The 22,334-nt window shown below is 35.1% G+C and overlaps 1 protein-coding gene across 5 annotated transcripts in view; it reads left to right on the forward strand.

Moving 5' to 3' along the window:
* The window catches only part of LOC134228726 (nuclear pore complex protein Nup160-like), a 31,272-nt gene extending 13,784 nt beyond the window's left edge, over positions 1-17,488 (forward strand). The window contains exons 10-34 of one of the 5 annotated variants that reach the window (XM_062710415.1): positions 42-131; positions 465-569; positions 682-747; positions 844-925; positions 1,108-1,273; positions 1,750-1,877; positions 2,194-2,354; positions 2,968-3,098; positions 3,291-3,364; positions 3,826-4,141; positions 6,396-6,528; positions 6,925-7,020; positions 7,713-7,807; positions 8,017-8,113; positions 8,212-8,317; positions 10,593-10,729; positions 10,878-10,907; positions 11,568-11,628; positions 11,764-11,874; positions 12,159-12,285; positions 12,635-12,754; positions 13,401-13,542; positions 14,309-14,446; positions 14,654-14,758; positions 17,201-17,488. In XM_062710415.1, the coding sequence (XP_062566399.1) occupies positions 42-131; positions 465-569; positions 682-747; positions 844-925; positions 1,108-1,273; positions 1,750-1,877; positions 2,194-2,354; positions 2,968-3,098; positions 3,291-3,364; positions 3,826-4,141; positions 6,396-6,528; positions 6,925-7,020; positions 7,713-7,807; positions 8,017-8,113; positions 8,212-8,317; positions 10,593-10,729; positions 10,878-10,907; positions 11,568-11,628; positions 11,764-11,874; positions 12,159-12,285; positions 12,635-12,754; positions 13,401-13,542; positions 14,309-14,446; positions 14,654-14,758; positions 17,201-17,281 (2,898 nt within the window). In that variant the 3' untranslated portion in view covers positions 17,282-17,488. Of the gene's footprint in view, positions 1-41; positions 132-464; positions 570-681; positions 748-843; positions 926-1,107; positions 1,274-1,749; positions 1,878-2,193; positions 2,355-2,967; positions 3,099-3,290; positions 3,365-3,825; positions 4,142-6,395; positions 6,529-6,924; positions 7,021-7,712; positions 7,808-8,016; positions 8,114-8,211; positions 8,318-10,592; positions 10,760-10,877; positions 10,908-11,057; positions 11,088-11,177; positions 11,208-11,357; positions 11,388-11,567; positions 11,629-11,763; positions 11,875-12,158; positions 12,286-12,634; positions 12,755-13,400; positions 13,543-14,308; positions 14,447-14,653; positions 14,759-17,200 lie in introns of all 5 variants that reach the window. The other 4 variants (XM_062710417.1, XM_062710413.1, XM_062710414.1 and 1 more) reach the window with 4 other exon arrangements.
* Positions 17,489-22,334: the final 4,846 nt, after the last annotated feature.

Below are 22,334 nucleotides of genomic sequence, written 5' to 3' on the forward strand. Positions count from 1 at the left end.
CCGTGGGCCACTTGTTACTTATTCTGTTGATGTTGTTCTAGGTATATAGACGCTCTATGGATGCTAGTGTCCCAGTTGATCTGAACATTGACTCTCTTAAACATGAAGTCACAGAGGCAGTGGAGGATGCTGTAAGTAGTGTAATAAGTTCTCATTGAAGTACTGCAATAAGTACTGTAATAAGTACCACAATAAGTACTGTAATAAGGATAACAATAAGTACTGTAATAGTATCACAATAAGTACTGTAATAAGTACTGAAATATGTTCTGCAATGAATTCTGTATAGAGTACTATACTATGTACTCAAATAAGTACTGTATTAAATTCTGTAATACACGTAAGTTCCATAATAAGTACTCTAACAAGTACAAACATGTATGTAACTGAAACATTTCAAAATTGTTTATAAGAAGCTTAGTAGCACAACACTTTGATATTGAGAGTATCCTTGTGTTTTGTAGATTCGTAATTCTGCCATGGCCAATGAGATTTCAGAAGAGGAGTACTGTGAGTTACAGATGGAGCAGTGGTCCAAGTTCTACTCGGGGGTGGTGCAGTACCAAGAGGTAAAAGATGCTGATAGAGTTAAAATTGTCATGCCAGTAGACTTTTTTCTGTGGAATATTTTTTTGAAAGTTGTATGACTCTTACATACTTGGTTCATAATCTGCATTTCAGGTAGGAGGAAAAATGAAAGGCTATTTTGCAGATTCCAACACAGGACTTGTGTGCATAATCAAGAAGGTACATACTCATATACTACATGTCTGTAAGAATTCCATTGTATGAATAATAAATTATAAGTCTTTTATGTACAATATTATGTTGGGTTGATTATAGGGTGGTTTGAGCTATGTGCGACCTTGTGACCCCATTGAAGAACTCTATTTAGGAGAAGGCCATTGGTCAGCTGAAGATTTAGGTAGGCTAGTTTTTCATGTCCAACTCTCACAGTTTAAGTATGTGTTAACTTTTTAAAGAATATGTATGACAAAAATCCTGTAGTTCATTTGAGAAATAAAAGCACATTTGTACATGTATCTCTTCAAAAATTGTTTCTTTTTTAAAAAGAAAAATGAGATAATGAATGATCTTTGTAATTAGATGAAATTACAAGGAGGGATGTTAAGACACTGGGCAGATGTCTGAGTTTAATCAACAGTAAGATCTCAGAAGAAATGGTGGTACAGTTTGAAGATCAGCTGTTGATGAAGGAACAACCAGAGGAGGCAGTCAGAACTATCGTGGAGGATCTGTTCTTCAACACCAGGTTAGAAAGATGTAGTTACACTCAAGATGGAACACACATAAACATCCATGTTCAGATTTAAAGAAAATGGCTGTATATGAAAATTTCTTTTCTTCTTTGTTTCTTTTTTAAATGACCTTTTTACAGCCTTGTGAATTTTGTAAAGTCAAAACTTTCCAATTTTAGTTGACAATGATTCAGATATCACTTTGACCCATGGTGACTGTTTATCTTTTGAATATTATAAATTTTCTTGCTACTCAAGGCATTTTGATGTCATGAATTTTGAAAATTCATAAATTTTGAAAACTGGCCAAAAAGTCTAAAATGTGCAATTATGCAAGTATATAATTTATATGAAATACATGATTACTGTCTGAATATGTAAACAAGTGTGATATTTTGGCAAGGACAAGAAAGCATGATAGAGGGAGAGGCTTGCTTAATGATTTGTATGTGATTGTTATAATTTGATAATAATTCCGTTGTTGTTACAGTTTAGTGGAGATATCGCTGGATTCCCTGGGAGCCTTAGTACAGAACATACACGATCTCCCTAACTGTCTGATGGTAGTACTTAATTCACTGGATCTTGCCTTCAGAGCTGGCATGGAAGAGGAGACGGGTAAAAAAAATTGTATCTGAAAAAAATCTTGGAAAATTTCTCTGAGATTTTCATTTTTTTTATGTCTCTGATGAAAATATTCTTAGTCTTAAACCAAAAGACTTTGTCTGAAAGAGAGAAACACAGCCGTTTACTTGAATTGTTGTTTGTTGTTCAAGTTTATGAAGTACATGCAACTGGAAGTCAATTTATTGCACTATAATACAGCCATTTTGTCTTCTACATTATTGAATCATATAGTTTATTATCAGCTAGCTTGTAAGATTCTCCTTTGTGAACACAGAATCTTATTCTTCTTTTGGTAATATATTTTTAGATATGGAGAGTGAGCAGCAGCTGATCAGTGGACAGATACTGACCAGTGACTCGGCCATTGACCTGTTGACCACTACACTCCTACAGACCTCTGAGACAGGCTTTAAAGCCCTCAGGGATTTGTTGGTGTTTCTGACCGCGTCCATCAGCTTGGGAGACAGAGTAAGCAAAATTCATCATGTTTAATTGTGGCATACCATATAAGTGGAAATTTTAGCGAGACGCAAATTTAGCGATTTGTTCTTTAAAAATGGGTATTTTATTTTTAGCGAGATGTAATTTTAGCTATATTAAAAAGCTCACTAAAGAAGCCATTACAACTAAATGCAATTAATTTTTAGTGATTTCAGCACCCTAGCTAATAATGCCAAAATTAAATCTTTGCTAAAAACTGCTTATATGGTATCTAGAAGACATATTTTATGTATTGGTTTCAAGATGTAAATGAATAGGATTGCCAGTGAAAAACTAATTACAAGGGGATCAATATTTTGCACATTGTATCAATTGACTGTCTGAAAAATAGAACTGTTTATAGCTGAGAATTGAATTAAAGCTGATTTGTTTTATCTTATGACAACATCAAGTATGCTGTGCTTTTAACTCTTGTTGGGATGGGCATGGGATAAAAGGCAGAAAATATTTTCCTTTTTCCAGAAGTGATCTACATTCTCTCTGTGAAAAAAATTGTAAGAAAGATGTAATGTATTTGAGTTTGCCTTTTACTTTGATGCTCAATGACTTGAATTGTGTATGTGTGTGTGTGTTTTAACAGGATGGTATAACCCCGGAGATAAGCGAGGCAGTAAATGAACTAATTCCCAGAGCCAGCTCCTTGCTGCAATCTTATGCCACACTGAAATGGGCATCTAACAAAGTGGCTACTCCAAGTCATTCCAATTCAGTGTAAGTCGAAAGTCATGAATGACAGCTACAAGTGCAGAGTGAAAAAATCTTGACACTGGTCCTTTCTACATGAGATTCAAATGATTTTCTGATTACTGAAATGGTGTCAATGAATTTAAGTGACATCTGCATTGCAGGATACATTATTTTGATCAAATCTTGACATCTGTTATTACCATGTTTATATTTTAGGGAACTGAACCTTCGTCAGCTGGCCACACTTGAACTAACAGATAACTCGGGATTAACCAGCACACAGAGAGCAGGTTAGACAGTCAGGCTTTTTTTTTCTCTACAGAGGTTGAGAGGAGGAGGAGTACTGACATTTGAGTTTTATGCAGGTCAAAACTATGTCCAAGTCAGTTGTGTAGGAAAAAAAAGGGGTGGGGGCAGTAGTCTTTGTAAGCATGCTTAAAACATCTCTGTTGTTTACCTACATAAAATAACATGTATAAGATACAGTCTGTTTTACCAGAGGATGTAAAAGTATGTAAAAGTATGGTCTGTAGATGTTAAATTAAAGACTGAATGACACCAAGCGTACTTGAAACCAATCACATTGACTTAAATTTATTGATGTATCATATGAGGATGAACTCATCTGTTTTAAGATTCATTTCATCAATTATATTATTTTCAAATTAGTTTTATAAAGTTAGTTTGCCCCCCAAATTTGATTGCTCTTTATGGCCCTGTAATATTTTAGTGCAAACCTTATCTTTTCCAGCAACATCTAATCTAACAGTGGCTGAGCTCTTCATCAGAGGTATTGGTGGAAATCAAGCGCGAGTTAACCTGACTTGTAGAGAGAGATTTCTTGACAACACAAGATCACAGATCTGCAGCTGGGCTGTTCTAGGAATAACCAGACACATTCAGCTATTACTGTGGCCTCTGAATGAAACCTTTGTGTTCCCAGAATTCCTTGCTAGCTGTTGTCAGTACCTCCCTCTTCAGGAGTATTCATTTCTGCTGAATCATTGGTGTGACGTGAACCCAGCCTCCAGGAAGTTTATGCTGGGACTCTGTTACTTGCATTTTGGGTAAGAATTGTCTCCTTGTAGTGATTTTTGATAGCAACCCCTGCAAAATGATGTATGTGTCTGATTTTTCTGTAACGTTTTCATGTTTTCCACCTTTTAATAGCATTTACCTTTGTTCTCAGTCCTAATTCATATAATTTGCATATGCATGTTGGTGTGAAGGATTAACATTTACATGTATTTTCTATATGAGGACTTCTTCAATTTGTCCCCAAGTCAAGTCACCCTCTTTCTCTATTTCCCTTTTGATGGATTCTCATAACTGTTTTTATACCCCCCGCAAACGAAGTTTAGCGAGGCAGTAAATGAATCACCATGTCCGTCTGTCTGTCTGTCTGTCTGTCTGTCTGTAGACGAGATTTTGTAAGTCGAAACCATTACTCAGAAAGTATTGGAAGGATTTGTCTGAAAATTTGTACACATATTATTCACCATATGAAGTTGTGCACCTGATATTTTCATCTTGATTCGATTATTATTTTGAATTTTACAGGTGTTTTTTCATTTTTATTTTGTGGTTTTGTCCGGACCGTTTCTCAGAAACTATTGCAAGGATTAATCTGAAAATTTGTACACTTATTATTCACCAGATGAAGGTGTACACCTGGATTTTTCAACTCTTTTTGTTAATTTTTTTGCATTTAACAGGTTTTATTTTTTATTTTAATTGACTTGTTCATTTTGGGCTCATGTATAAGGTTTGAGATATAGAATCTAGAATATCTGTTCAAAAATACTACAGCTTAAAACTACTCATAAAAACTTAAAAAAAAAGAAACATCATCAAGTGTTAAAAACAGTTTTTACAGTGCACAGAAGATAATGTAATTTCATTTGTCTCTTGGGAATAATGACTGGACATGCATCCAGTTAAAGATAAATTAATGAGTTTGGTGTTGGAAGTTGTTAAGGCATATCTCTTATCAAGTGTGTGTGTTATCTAATCTCCAGGGAATAAGGCACAAGAATTAAAGAGCTCTCTTCTCTTATTCTCTTAATTGTAATTTATTGTCTGTCAAAGCACTTCATTACTGGATGACCAGCTCTTTATTTTCAAAATGCATTTCAAATTGATATATCAAGATTAATTTGATTTTGTATTATGTTTTTTTTTTAACAATCAGTTTGCAGAGTGACATAACACATAATTGCAATATATTTTTTTAATGCAGAAATAAAAAAAATAAAATGAAAAAATAAAAAAAAAATGTTACAGTGGAATTACAATGTATTAGTATTGATGTTTCATTTGGTTGCACCTTTGTTTCATTCATTAAGAAACATGATGAGCAATTATATTTCACTGCAAATTTTTGTAAGTAACATTTATCCATAAAGTATTTTTGAATGGCACCTTCTCTCTTTATTTGTCCCTATTGGACAGTTCTAGTTCCCATTGTGTCACAGTTAAAACACTGGCCATGTCCGTAGTGTTTGCCTGGCTGACCGTTAGACTGCCATAGTAATGTGCAATTTCAATCTTGGCTATTAGGGATCTTGTTATTAGCAAAAATGAATGTTTGATCCCCAAGATTTTTTCTGTAGTGAATTTGGTTTTAAAAAAAGGGGGGGGGGATCATTTCCTCATAAACATTTAAATGTCTTTAGGGCTTAGATTAAATATTTATATGGGGGGGGGTCATTTCCTCATGAACATTTACATGTTTAAGTTTTTAGGGCTTAGATTAAATATTAATACATGTATACATGTTTATACATGAATATTTTTCTTGTGCATGTATTGAAAGGTTGATTTCTCATATTCTTCATTTATGTGTTATAGTATAAAATAAATATAGTAGCTGTTGACTAGAGATTTTGTATGTCTGACTAGAGATTTTGTGTGTCTGACTAGAGATATTGTATGTCTGACTCGAGATTTTGTATGTCTGACTCGAGATTATGTCTGACTCGAGATATTGTATGTCTGACTCGAGATTTTGTATGTCTGACCAGAGATTTTGTATGTCTGACTCGAGATTTTGTATGTCTGACTCGAGATTTTGTTTGTCTGACCAGAGATTTTGTATGTCTGACTAGACATCTTGTATGTCTAACTAGAGATCTTGTATGACTGACTAGAGATTTTGTATGTCTGACTAGGGATTATGTATGTCTGACTAGAGATTTTGTATGACTGACTAGAGATCTTGTATGTCTGACTGGAGATTTTGTATGTCTGACTGGAGATTTTGTATGTTTGACTAGAGATTTTGTATGTCTGACTAGAGATTTTGTATGTCTGGTATTGCAGGGAACCAGAGAAAGCTGCTCAGTGCTACACGGAAGCCAAGGAGGGCCTAGAAACGGAGCCCTTCCTACGACAGAGTCTGCTACAAACCGACGAGACTAGCCCGCGAACGCTGGAGGTTCTGTATTATCTCAAGGTCAGGACTCAACATCTTTCATAAGTACAGCACATATAGTGAAACTATCCAGAAGGTTGTTTAACCCTGTAGATCAGTCACAATAGCTGTGTGCTCCTTGTCAATCAAATAGAAAAATTTGTTAACAATTCAGTGAGATTAATGGCCTAACAATGTGTATGAAAAATCGGTCAACAATTGCCTTAATGTATTTGCTGACAAGTTCATTGTACTGACCATAGAATTTGCGGAATGTTGACTTTAGATGAGACTATTGATAGTCTTGTTTCCTCAACTTGTTTATCAATAGCTTGTCCTGTTTTAGAAATTTATCATAAATCTAAAAATGTATTCATACATGTATTTAGCATTATCCAGATTGTACACCAGTACATGTATTAGGATTTCCTTTGACAGGTTATCAGGCAGTTTGAGGAGCTGGATTGTGCTGATACAGTGGTACATTTGGCCAGGACAGCCATTAGTATTGCAGATGAGGATGATGAGAACACAGTAAGTCAAAAAATACTTCTGCTTTTCATGGGAAGCTGGTTATTTAAAGTTTTCATTCCATAAAGAAAAGAGTTGTGAATTCTGTTCGGAAAATATTTTTGATGAAAAACCTTATCACCCATAAGCGGGTGTTAGCTACAGTGGGATCTCATTATTACGTTGATGGTTTTGATGGTTTTATAAGATAGAACGCTTATTACGTTGAAATTCAAAGCACAAAACCATTTTTTAAATAAAATCTATATAAAATAGCACCGTTTATTATCCTTGTCCGAATATCCCTTAACTAGGTATTACAAAGTAAAAATTTTGACCAAAAAAAATAAAAAATACATGGATAATATAAGTTTTCAAAATTATGTTTTTATGGATTTTATTGGGAACTTTTATACTGAGTATAATGATATTTTACTGTGCAAAAAGGGACATCGTAATAACGAGTCCACATTCTAAATTTTAGAATTTAGAGGTAAGGGCAGATCACTCTAACTGCAGAAAAATACCATAGAATCAGAACTCTAGTGTACAGTGTATAGGGGGTTCTTAATATTTGCTAAGATATGTGAAGAGAATTTTTTCTTGTAGGCAACTTAAAACTTAGATATTGGTCATCCATTATCAGGTGTGTCAAAAGAAAAGTTGCTATTTAAAAAACTTCCTAAGATATTTAGTGAGGAGAATTTTCTTTTCAGGCAACCTTGTGGTCAAAGATGTTTAAATATCAGTTGGAGCTTGGTCACAATGATGAAGCGTACAATGCAATGGTCAGCAATCCAGACCCATCAAGGTATTAAAGATATTTTAATCAATTTAAAGCTTTTCAACTGTATTTTCTATTCCACATTAAGCATTTCATGAGAACCATAGAAAGACATGCGTGGTATGAAGACAATATTGTGATTTCAACTGATCAGGACATGACATTTAAAGAAATGGTTTTCACTTTCCCTGAAAAAAAGGTTTTCTGTCACATGATTTTAATATGTTTGATGACAGGAGGAAGGACTGCCTAAGACAGCTGCTGGTGACCTTGTGTGAGAGAGGTGACCTTCAGACACTGGTGGGCTTCCCATACATTGATCTCCAGGATGAGGTACATTATTTCTCTGTTATTCTTTTGAGTGCAGCTAATTATTTTAACAAGAAGAATTTATAACTTTCTCCCTTATATTTTTGTCTATTGTTTGATAGGTTGTATCTATCTTGGAATCTCGAGCCAGAGCTGTGGACATCACAACACAGAATTACTACGATCTCCTGTATGCCTATTATGTGTCAAGAAACAATTTTGGAAAAGGTTTGCATGGTTCTAGTCAAAATACTGGTACACTGTATATTGTGTCCAACTCAGATTAGAGTTGTTAAGGTACATGAAGACCCAGATTGGAAGGAGGTCACTAATTTGTGAATCTGTGGTTGTTATCACTGAAAAGTATTACCAATACTGTAAAACGAGAAAATTTGGCGCATACGTATTTTAGCGCAAACGCAAGCGGGAATACATTGGCGCAAATAAATTTTAGCGCATTCACTTGTCATAAAAATATACAAATGTGATATTTTGGGTTTTTTTTATCCACACCCGTATTTGACTTTTTGGTTAGTCAAGCACGGAAACACAATAGCGCTTCCGTATATAAATAAATATTCGTCAACTTTACTGTGGTGTTGCAATGACACCGACGTGACACAGTGTTAAAATTTTATTTTAAATAAAAGCAGTGGAGTATTTACGTATTTTATTCAAATTAAAACAATGCATACATTGAAAGAAAGTTAAAAACTTGGATAAATGGTAATATATAGAAGCATCAGGTATAATTCAAGTTTGCAAGCTCAATCGCCATGCTTGATTGCACAAAGTTTTACCTAGAAATATATGAAAATTCTTTAAAAATCTTCTTCTCAAGAATGACAAAGCCATAATTCAAATTTATATGAAGATGCTAATGATAAAAATCAGTTTGTAACGACTACAGGGGTATATAACAAAGTTTTAATTAATATATAGGAAAATTCTTTAAAAATCTTCTTCTCAAGAATGACAAAGCCATATTCATCATATATATATGGAAGCATGCTTAGGTAGTGTGTTTAAGTTTGAAAATCCAACGACCCTTAGGGCGGGGCCAAAATGGTAATCGCAAAGTTTTACATAGAAATATATATGTATAAGCTTTAAAAAACACAGAATAAAAAATAATATTATATGGAAGCATGCTGTAGTGCACAATAAATTTTATGACCCCTGGGGGTAGGGCGGGGCCAAAATGGCCAACCAAAGTTTTACATAGAAATATATAGGAAAATTCTTTAAAAATCTTCTTCTCAAGAGTGACAAAGCCATAATTCATCATATATATATGGAAGCATGCTTAGGTAGTGTAGTTTTAAGTTTGTTAATACAAAATAGTTTTACATAGAAATATATAGGAAAATTCTTTAAAAATCTTTTCTCAAGAATGAAAAAGCCATAATTCATCATATTTTCATGTGTTCAGGTAGTGTAGATACAAAATATGTGAAGGTTGGTAGGGCAGGGCCAAAATGGCCACGAAAATTTTTAAAGATATATATAGGAAAATTCTATTAAAAATCATTTTCAAAAAAATAGCAAATCCATGATTGGTTATTACTTTTGGATTTAAATTTACAATAAAAAGTCCCGGTACTTTTTGACCCTTAGTGCTCAGGTGTAGAACATGGCCCATGGGCCTCTTGTTTTTTTATCCACACTCGTATTTGACTTTTTGGTTAGTCAAGCACGGAAACACAATAGCGCTTCCGTATATAAATAAATGTTACCGTAACTTTAGTTGCAATGACACCGACGTGACACAGTGTTAAAATTTTATTTTAAATAAAAGCAGTGGAGTATTTACGTATTTTATTCAAATTAAAACAATGCATACATTGAAAGAAAGTTACTTGGATAAATGGTAATCATAATCAGGTATAATTGTCTGCAAGCTCAATCGCCATGCTTGATTGCACTGTTTACCTCGAGGCAATAGATGATTGACACGCCGAGAAGCCAAACTTTGAAGATGCTAATGATAAAAATCAGGTAACGACTACAGGGGTATATAACAATATTTAATTAAATTATAATTTGGCAGAACTTTCTCGATCAATCCTACCATGCGCAGTGCTAGTGTGTTTACAAAAATCCAACGACCCTTCGACATTACGTAATCGTGCGTTTCGGTTTGCATGTACTTATGTATAAGCTTTGAACACACTAAAAAATAATATTTTGAAATCTGTTAGCACACAATAAATTTTAGCGCTCAGGTGAGACCCACCAAACCAGTAGTGCCACCACCAACATATTCTCGCTTTACAGTATTAACTTTGATCTATAAATGTTAATACAAAATATTTGTATTTTTGCCGCAAATATTTTTTCGTCTATTATTCTGTTATGTGTTCAGCAGAAAAAAAATATGTGAAGGTTGGTTGCTGAAATTACCACTTAAAAGATTATTCATCTACATGTATATCTAATAAATTCCAGCTTGGTCATTGATGTATGAGCATGTTTACATTGTCCTGTATCTTATTGATTCCAGCTGGGTCAGTGATGTATGAACATGGAATGAGGCTGGGGAGGGAGGTGCCCTCCAAACAGGGGCTCCAAAAACAGGCCCACTGTTACCTAGCAGCTATGAATGCCCTCAGACTGGTGAACCCAATGTATGCCTGGATTGTAAAACCCACCACCAGCAGTGACCCTCAGGTAAGACTCACCACCAGCACCAACTCAGGTAAGACCCACCACCAGCACTGACCCTCAGGTAAGACCCACCACCAGCACTGACCCTCAGGTAAGACCCACCACCAGCACCGACCCTCAGGTAAGACCCACCACCAACACTGACCCTCAGGTAAGACCCACCACCAACACCGACCCTCAGGTAAGACCCACCACCAACACCGACCCTCAGGTGAGACCCACCACCAACACTGACCCTCAGGTAAGACCCACCACCAGCACCGACCCTCAGGTAAGACCCACCACCAGCACCGACCCTCAGGTAAGACCCACCACCAACACTGACCCTCAGGTAAGACCCACCACCAACACCGACCCTCAGGTAAGACCCACCACCAACACCGACCCTCAGGTAAGACCCACCACCAGCACTGACCCTCAGGTAAGACCCACCACCAGCACTGACCCTCAGGTAAGACCCACCACCAACACCGACCCTCAGGTAAGACCCACCACCAACACCGACCCTCAGGTAAGACCCACCACCAGCACCAAACCTCAGGTAAGACCCACCACCAACACCGACCCTCACATAAAAGCCACCACCAACACCAAACCTCAGGTAAGACCCACCACCAGCACTGACCCTCAGGTGAGACCCTCAGGTGAGACTCACCACCAACACCGACCCTCATATAAAAGCCACCACCAACACCAAACCTCAGGTAAGAGATGATGTGACTATATGTCAATCCATAAGGTTTAGGAGAAGTCATGAATAGTAAGGTCACGTCATAATTAACAATGTGATAATTTGTTTTACGTCTTGTAGATGGTAAAGGGCATCATGTCGGGCAAACGTAACATCGAAGGAGATGAAAAAGAAAATCAGAGTAAGAGTTTCTGAAATAAATTTACTCATAACTCATAAGGTATTAATGTATGAAGTGTATTCTAATAGCTGTGTCAGTATGGTATCATATTTACCCATATATAAAAAGATTTAATACAAATAATTGTTTTCACAGCACCAAAGAGAATGGAAGTATTGGAACTGAAAGACATTGAGAAGGAGTTCATGTTAGTTGATGCTCGACTTCAGCTGTTGAAGCATGACACCACTAATTCTGTGGGATCAGGTGAATATTTATAGAAGTACATGTACTAAAGCAAATTATAATGGCCACAAATAATAAACATTTTCATAAATGGATCCAAGATTTCAGATAAGCTGCAGGATTAGGTGGAGGCAGGGTTGAAAATAATTGACAAAAAGAAAAGAAGATTTAAATCACATAATAATGATGGATTTTATCCTACATGTACTTGTGTGGCTTTATTACTGTCAGATTCCATTCTAAGACTGACACTAAAATAACTGACATGCAAAACCAACATAACCTTTCTAATTTTCTTGTTATAGGGCCAACACCAGGAGCAGATGAGATGGTTGGATTACTAGTGAATGCTGGGATGTATGATCGAGCTCTTACGATTTGTCAGATGTTTGATATGAAGCTGACATCTGTGTTTGACAGTCTGGCTCTGAGGTAAGGTACATTTTGCTTAGGTAGTACATGTATTACAGTAATTTATTTTCTGTGAATGAGGATTGGATGTTGAGGACAAATTACAAAGAAATCTCCAACTATTCTTTAAACCCAAAGATGACCGCCCTATCATAAAAACACACCCAAATACAAATCTTAAGATATACAACACAGATACCTTGAAGGTTTATGAACGTATTTTGCTCATAGTTTTTGCAACTAAATATTAAATATTTTGTGGAGATGTTAACCTGAAAGACAACAAAAAATCCTGATGAATGTTGAAGAGGTAATTAGAGGTTTAGGATGTGTTGGCACACATTTCTATAGATTCTGTTTCCTGTTGCAGATGTGTGAATCTTGCCAAAAGTTGCAGCCATTCTACACTAGCAGACAGTACGACATTGACCCGGGCCTGGGACTGGCTCAAACTGAACAATTTGACGGCACCGAGTATAAAGGAGAGCAGGTAAAACAATGCCTTACAAAATAGTATTATATACTGGATGTACATTAATAAAAAATGTGTATCAAAAGGGAAAAATTCTGACATGGGAAATTTTATTTATTTAGACAATACAGCAAAACTCGGTTATAACGAAGTCACTGAGACCTATGAAATTACTTCGCTATATCCGTAATTTGTTATATCCGTAAAAGAAATTCATTAAATTTATATAAATGGGGATCCAAGATGACTTCGCTATATACGTGAATTCACAATATCCGTGTTCGTACTAAATGAGTTTGGTAGCTCTTCTGCAGAGGAGATATCGGTTTTATCTCCCTTGACCAAGAGGCTATTGAGCTTATCTGAATTGTTTGTCCACTTTATGTACCGTCTCTGTCTGTAAGTGCCATCGCCAATCATGTCTGTCAGAGTGTATTTGAATTTATGAATGAACTTGTTTATTTTAAAGAAACTTTGCACAGTTTAATCTTTGCCAGAATCACTGTGCCTATATCAATCAGATTTGCCCCATGGCATTCTTGGCTGAAAGGGAATCAAGTTTCTACAAATGAATGGCAGAGTTGAAATAGCTTTGTGATGTTTATTGACATAAACCATTCTTTTTAATGATTAGCATACTAGTGAAATCCTCTATGTTATACAGTGCTGCAGACACGGCCTGGAGTCTCTTACAGTATTACCTGAGGAGCCACGAGGACAACACAGCACGACTTCACCGCACCATCGTCATCCGACTCCTCTCTCAAGGCTTTCCTCTTCCTTCCTGGCTCGTCAAGTCATACAAGGTATGATACAATGGGTGTGTTCCGCTTACTTGTCACACTTCACTGGACTTCTATACTTCTAGCTCCATGAGATAAAAGTTCATATGAGCTTTTCTAATTAAAAGAAGTCGGTTCACTTTATGCATAAAATGGCCCTGTAGATATACCAATTGACTGATCAACATTTGATTTTCCATTTGAAACATTAAAATACAATAGAGACTTTGTGCTATCATATCCAATTAAAAATTTTCTCCTTCAAGTCCAGGTCTTGGAGAACTGGCTTTATGAAATTGCGATTTTCTTGAATTTTTAGGTAAACAGGAATAATTGAGTACATTCAGTGAAGAAAAATAATAGAAGTGCACTCTATGATGTAAAAAATAAAACATGTCATATAATCCTCAGAAACAGTTCTATCATTTACTAGTTGCATATTTAGATCAGAGCTTGCGCTCTATATTAAATATGGAAAAATAGATTAAAAAATTGGCCATTTTTGTTGACTTTTTCAGGATATGAGGAAATTGACGCATTTCATGACGTCATAATGCATTGACTAGCCAGAAAATTACGTCATTTTTGATAGATACGCAGTCACCAAAGATCTAAGTGATATTTCAATGCATTGTTAACTAAAACTACAATGTATGTAGTTTCAGTTTTTCAGAAATTCACAGGGCCAAATAAGGCAAAAGTGAACCTTGTTCTTTCTCCATTGGTGTCATCAGACTTTTACAGTTGTAACTTCTCAAAACCTACTGGGGTCAATTTTAATACTTTGTAGGAGCTGAACTGGTCTGAGCTTCTGAGGTTGTATACAGATTATGACCAGTTGGAGGATGCGGTCATGTTGACCATAGAGTATGTGGACGCTCTACTGGGGACCTATACAGGACCTGATTGTCCAGCATTTAATATTAAGGTAAATTATCTTCTGTTTTGTGAGGTTTGTGATTTGACCAACGTTGATTAAAGGTGTATATAAAGTCGGGATCTTGGATTACCCATGGGATATTCATTCCTAAATAAAATTTTACCGATATCTAGTAAATCTTAAATTGAAATTATTGTGTGTGGCAATTACTATTTTAGAAATATATGCTCAGTGACATTTACCATGTATTTTCAGTCCTCTCTCAGGCCTACACCTTTAAATAACTGGCTACCTTACACCTGTATAGATCAGTTGTTAAGAGCCCTCAAAGATGTCAAACAGGATATTCTCTATGAGAGGGTAAGCTTGCCTATCATGTTTATTTTATTAGTTATGCACAGTTCTCTTCAGTATCTCATAAGGTAATCCATTGCACAAAGCAAACCAAGCTAAAAATAATTTGAAGTTGAAAAAAAGAACATTTTACCTCATCAGAGATGAATGATCAATTATGCTTTTATCACCCATGAACTGGCATCCTTCTACCTTTTTGTTAACTTATCACATTTTCATTTTCATTGGGATCAAATTTTACATGATGCATGTTATAGCTTATTTTGAATTACCAGATTATATTATAGAACCCCTGAACCAAAAATGCATCAATTATAAAGATGGTTTATAATTTTGAATTTAGTGCAGGATACATGAATCAAAAATAGTAAAGGAAGTAGTGTTAAAAAGCTGAAGAGGGGTAAAACTTTTGCCAGTTATAATTAAGCAGATTACTGGTAGATTGAAAATGTTTCAATCAGTAAACCCCCCCCCCCCCAAAAAAAAAAGGATGGGATTACAGAGTGGATTCAAGTTTATTGATAAAATTGAGAAGGGAGAAAAAATATTTCATATTAAGAACATTGTAAAGCTACATTTTAATACAAGAGGCCCAAGGGCCTTGAATCGCTCTTCTGATAAATTGTACAACCTATCACTTCTATTTGAAGCCTCTAACCCTAAGTATTCTAAGAGCCAAGTTGCATCAACTGACAAAGTTTGATGATTCTTAGCCAATTATAACTGAAGATATTTTAATAAAGCTATTAAAAAAACCATAAGTAGGTCACAATGACCTACTTTAAGATTGAAGTTTTCTGAGGACTCAAGATGCATTAATAGACAAAGATTGAAGATTCTAGGCCAATAAGTATGTGAGATATTCAAAAGTAAGGCACCTTGACCTACTTTTTCATCTACATTCTTGGAAAAACCAAAATGCATCAACTGACAAAGTTTGATTATTCCAAGCCAATAAGTACTGGAGATACTTAATTATAGCCATAAAATGTTAAAAGTAGGTCACTGTGACCTAATTTTTAGTAGATTTTCGAAAGCCCAAAATACATCAACTGACAAAGTTTGATGATTCTCAGCCAATATGTATCTGAGATATTCAAAAGTAGGTCACCATGCCCTACTTTTTGGTTGACATTCTCTGAAAACCCAAGATGCATCAACTGACAAAGTTTGATGATTCTAAGCCAATAAGTACCAGAGATCCTTAAATAAAGCCATAAAATGTCAAAAGTAGGTCACCGTGACCTACATTTTGGTCATCACTCTCTGAAAACCCAAGATGCATCAACTCACAAAGTTTGATGATTCTAAGCTTATAAATACCTAAGATACTTAAATAAAGCTATAAAATGTCAAAAGTAGGTCACCATGACCTACTTTTTGGTCGTCACTCTCCGAAAACCCAAGATGCATCAACTCGCAAAGTTTGATGATTCTAAGCTTATAAATACCTAAGATACTTATATAAAGCTATAAAATGTCAAAAGTCGTCACTCTCCGAAAACCCAAGATGCATCAACTCACAAAGTTTGATGATTCTTAGCAAATAAATACCGAAGATACTTGAATAATGCCATAAAATGTCAAAAGTAGGTCACCGTGACCTACATTTTAGTTTTACTTTTAAGTTGACGTTGTTCAAGGACCCAAGATGCATCAACTAACAAAGTTTGATGATCATAGGCCTTAAAGTGTCCAAAATATGCCTTCAAATCAATTTGAAAACAAATGCCCGCAAAATTAAAAAAGTAGGTCACTGTGACCTACTTTTGATTTAACATGATGTGAAGTCTTAAGATACATCAACTTACAAGATTTGATGATCCTAGTCCTTATAGTAAGCAAAATATAAACGTTTTTATCATTTGTAAATTTAGGTCAACTTTGAAGTGACCTTGAGACCACACCCTTTGCCCTAGGGTCATGCCTTGAACAATTTTTAATCTTCAACATATTCTGATCCTTGTGTGCAAGTTTGGTGAAAATCTGCCTGGTGGTTCTGGAGAAGAAGATTTTTTAGCAACCAGTACTTTTGGTTTTGTTTTCCTGATTATCTCCCCTTGTTTAAGGGTCCCAACCCTTATTTTAGTATAAATGGTAGCCCTTGGGCCAAGGATACCCTGTGACAAATTTGACACTGATTGGCCAAGACGTTCTTGAGTTATGGCCCATTTTCTAAAAAGTTAACGCAAACTGCACACCGCACGACGCACAAATGGCCATAGCATTAGCTCTTTGAGCCTTTGGCTCATAAGAGCTAATAAAAGCATCCTTCTATTGTGTAGTCTACTAGGAGTTGTTGGATATTACTCAGGCTACTGACCAGGCCTGCAGGCCCATGACTTTATTTGCAAATTTTATATTCTCTGCAAAGGAGATTCTATGTATGTCTTCCTAAATTTCCATTTGTAAGTGTTGATGTAATCATGTGATGATTTTCATTTGTAGCTGTCAGAAACACTGGAATACAAACTTGCCAATTACCACCAAAAGATGAGGAATATATCGGACAGATTGTTAATGAGATAACAGTGACTTTCCTGTGTTGTGACATTGTATTCCGTGCAGAAATGAGATGTCATAACTTGGAAGAGAGGGGAATGCATTAATGAAAATGCAAGTGCAATAGGGAGTAAAGATCATTAACTGCAAACTTCTAAAGAACTAATATTTTAATACATGTGTTTTCTATAATAGTTTTTGTATTCAAGTCTCTGAATAAATTAAATGAAAGTTTTTGTTTCACTTATATATATGTCTTCAAGGCTGTGGCTGATTTATTGTTTGTCTCCACCTCCCACAGTCAGATTTGAACCTGCGACACAAGACCAACTCCTTACTCTAAGACTCAAGAGTGAATGTTTTAACCACTGGGCCATGGGGGCAACAGCTTGTTTATTGAAGATCAGACCAAAGACAATTTTATCTGCTTCTGAAAAAATCTTAGTGATGGAGAACATTAATATTCTTTTCTTTTAATGAAAGTTGGGAGACAAAAAAGTTTCGAACATTTATTTGTGTAGTATAGGTAAAAGACATGCTTTCATAAATACAAGTTTATAAAATCAGTTTCACAAATCATCCACTGACAACAGATCTAGTCACATGTAGCTACACAGCCACTGTCTTCATCAAGAAGCTCCATTCACCCAGTAATCTTCCATCCACTCAGTAAGGCTAATCGTCTTCATCCTTCGGCTGCCTGAAGTCAACAGAAAACATTTTTTTAACATTCATTTATAATTGATGAAACATTCATTAATTTTTATAACTGATGAAATTTCTAACTTTTCCTAAAGTGTAATGAACAAATATCAATTATACTTAAAAACAATCTAATTAAAATTAGATGTTGGATCCACTTGCATACTCGAAACACTAACATCTAACAACATCCCACTGAGGGTCACGTCAGAGGTCAAATTTGGAACAACACTAGACTTATTCACTTCAACAATATACAATGATTTTGCAGGCAATTTTTTGATTGGTTGATAAAATTTTACCTCTGACGTAATCCTCAACGAGATTTTGTTAGAAGTTATTGTAGCGAGTATGTGAGTGGATCTAACATCTAATTTTAATTAGATTGACTTAGAAAACATGGTGAAATTATCCTTCAAAAACTGTATGTTTACCCTCTGAAATTATTTCAAAAATGAAATTTCTTATCACATTAACAGATTAATTTCATATTTGTAAGTTTTTCTTTTTGTAAGTAAATACAATGATGGATTTAAAACACAACATCAAGGGCCCAAATAGGGCCTTTAACCAGAGAAGTCAGAACTATAAGTTGCACACCTGTGAACCAATAATAGATCAAATATAAACAAATATGTTACACAACACAAAAATGAAATCTTATTGTTAAAAAGTAAATAAAGAGCACTGCTATGGCACACCTGTCAAAATAGATTATAAACAAATATGTTTGTTTGGAAAACGGAGATATAAGCAACTCCTGCTGACTGTTTACACCTTCTGTGCTCCTTGTCATATATAGGCACACAGAAAAACCTGTAGACAATTCAGTGAAAAAAATAATGGCCTTACAATTCGTATGAAAAAATCGGTCAACATTAGCCTTGATGAAAGACCTCATTGCTAACAAGGTCACTGTATCAACCACAGAATATGCAAAATGTTGACTTGAAATGGGACTTTTACATCCTTGTAACATCAACTTATTTGCCATTAGCTTGCCTTGTTTTGGGAATTGTTTGTTATTGAGAGATTTCCATGGCAAAGAAAATATACTGTTATGCTCCATGGTTTGATTTTAGCCTTATTATTAGGGGAGATAACTCTGTATATCTGACTTACTCTAACAGCCGCTGTTTCTCTACGCAGTTCTTGAATGACCAGGACTAAGGCTTCTGGGTTCACACCATTCTCACACAGACGAACACATGTTGCTAAAGTCTCGGCATCGAGACCAGTATTCAAGAGTTTTGAAATCTCTAACAAGGCTGAAAAAATCAAAATAAAAGCACACTGTATATGTTACTACTATGCATTATAGAACATTCATGAAGCTCATTCAATATGATTTTCATATATTATACTGATACCGATTGTCAGTCATACAAAAATTTTGACCCATTGCTAGCCTAGTTAGAATAATCTGTGTCTCAGGACAAGTCCTCAATGCCATCATTAAACGGATCCATCATTTTAAGGATAGAACATTCTATCTAGCACTGTAGGTGAGACTTAGCTGCAGAACTGTAGCTCTCCAAAATATTGATAGACTAGAGAGCTACAGTGCCATCCATTGAAAAAACTGTATATTTATTGTGCACAAAAAGTGTGCTGTTTCTGTATTAATTCTTCCAAATTCTTACCTCAATTGCAAAAAAGTAAGGTTTCAATAAAGTCCTTACTCCTCTATCAATTACTGTTGTGGTTCACCTCTGTACGAAGTGCGTTGGACCGAATTATCATGCAAACCAAAATGGCAGTATAAATAGGTGAAATTTTCAATAATCTCAATTTCAGGACCAGGAGGGCTATTAAAAACAATTATAAGGAATGTTTTGTTGTGGAAACAGTGAAAGAATATGTTAAGAACACACGGTTCGTAGTATTTTGAAATGAGTTTTAAAAACATGGAGAAATGTCGAAAAACCGCGCACTTTTTTGTGCGCAAAAAAATATACAGTTTTTTCAATGGGTGGCACTGTAGCTTTCCGGTCTATCAATATATATTTTTTGGAGAGCTACAGTTCTGCAGCTAGGTGAGACTATTAGCAGGATTTCTTATGAATGTATTGGAGAGGGCTCACAAAATAATTCACAAATAATTTATTTTTTAATTTACAGAGAAAATTATATAAAAAAAGTATTTTCCTTTATATGGTGCATAATCCACTGGTTTTTCGCTAGTTCAAATTAACAGGTAATTTGTAAACCAAATTTCATTGTCAGCAACAGGTCTAGGAAAATCACTATATTTAGCTATATAGCTAAATCTACCTATATAGGTTTATTTACCTATATAATATAGCTTTATTTAGCTATTTCCGAGTAAATTTCTGTTTTATGGAAAGCAGACAAAAAGTAACATAATGAGGCAGTATTAGTTTTCAACTTTGAAATGGACTGAAAACAATTCACCCCACTTTTAAAAATGTTTCTCCTTTTGTTCAATTGCAATCAAAGATCTAAAAGTTTTGGGGCTATGTATAACAGTTAATCTGTGATTAAGCAGCTATTTAACAGGTTGAGACCACTACCTTATATGGAAGGCAATTTTCAACACATGACGATGTCTTCGTCACACTCCTTCATCAAGTTAATGAGTCCCAAAGCCATCGTCGGTAACCCAGGGGTGATTCACGTCGATTCTCTCTATCATCATTTCCGACATTTTTTTAATTTCATTTCCGACATTTTTTGTTTTCATTTCCGACATAATTTATTTTCATTGAGGAAGCCTAAGGACTCAAAACCCGTGGTATGCGACGATGTCCCAAAGCATGACACTCTACTATGTGTACGATTCAATGGCAACACATGGTTTTCGTCAGTTTACTGCACAATATTTAACTCGTCACCACAAAAACTGTAGAGCTTCTTGTTAACTTTATAAGACCGAAATCGAAAGATTATTTTCTACAGACATTGCTCCATGCTCACATTTAATATTAGAGGTGTTTTAGATGATAAATAGTTGCTTCCAATACCATACAAACGCTTTGACGTTTGCATGTACATAAAACACTTTCTGATAATATTGAGGGGTTAAATAATAATTGCACACCTTCTCCTACTGTCTAAAACCAAGGACTTATATAATACCTGCTAAAACTATGTACACGTATATCACGTGAAAAAAACTCAATGTTTTATCGACACGATAGCACCTATGTCTCTTTGAACAATGGATTAGGCCAATGTATTATAAGTTGATATAAGTCTTCATAAAGCAAATTTTGTGAATGTGAGCATAGAAATGAAAAATTATACATCATTATATCTAGTGGTTTGACCTGTATAACAAAGAAAAGCAGTTTTGGTCAACAAGATAATTGATTGGTAATAATTCAGCACAATGCAAGGCAATCACACTTAGTCATGCCTCATCGCACTTCCAGTGGGGGAAAGCTATCCAAACAATAGAGATGCATTAAAAAGGTTAAAAAGTGTTTAAGAGAGGCAATGTATGCCCTAGGTTGTTTTTAAATTTTAACAAACCTTTTTTAAAAAAAATATCAGCCATAATTTGTCTGCTTTTCATAAAACAGAAACTTATTCTAAAATAGCTAAATAAAGCTATATTATATAGGTAAATATATACATTTGTGGTATCTCTCCATTATATAAACATACAGAGAGAAAATATTTTCAATTCTGTATGAAGTTTGTCAGAGGTCAGAGGTCAATACGTGACAAAATCACATGGCGCAATAATATCTACTGGTACATAAATTATAAAATGACCTGCTCTTCTTGCTTTTCATGTATAAAAATGAATAAAATAAGCAAGTAAAATGATAATTATTTTATTTTAAATGTAAACAAGTATTTCATACAGTTTTTGGGCTATCTATTCAACCTGTGTACATAGAGAAAACTAGGAGCCTAGCATTTGTTTACATTTTTCTTCACTTTTGTCAGCTGCACAGTCTCTAACGTTCATCCTTATTTTTTGGATAGACCTTTGGTTTAATTTTCATGATAAACTTTTATTTTATCTTTAAATTTTACTCACGATAAATGTGTAAATCTGTTGGAAAATATCTTTGCAATCATGTCATGAACAGCTGCCAAACAATCGGTGTTTTCGTAGTTCAATATAAAGCTGTCGCCAGTGTCTCCGTGTTTATCAGTGTTTTACGATAAGTATGCCTTTAGTTACTGAAACCGTAGAATATTTTTGATCAAATTGCAAATTAACTGGCTCGGACAAGTGTCTCAGTCCATCGGATCCACAATCGGCAATCCTCGGCTGACCCATCCATCCCTTTACAGCGACCGAAATTCCTCTAACTTTTTATCATCAAACTTCAGACGTGTTTCTTGTGTCTTTTCAGCATCGATTATCATTTTCACGAATAAAATATTCCCAGACAACAAT

This window comes from Saccostrea cucullata, unplaced genomic scaffold, assembly GCF_032062105.1.
Source record: "Saccostrea cucullata isolate Sc308-1 unplaced genomic scaffold, CSIRO_AGI_Scuc_v1 ctg276, whole genome shotgun sequence".
Taxonomy (NCBI): domain Eukaryota; kingdom Metazoa; phylum Mollusca; class Bivalvia; order Ostreida; family Ostreidae; genus Saccostrea; species Saccostrea cuccullata.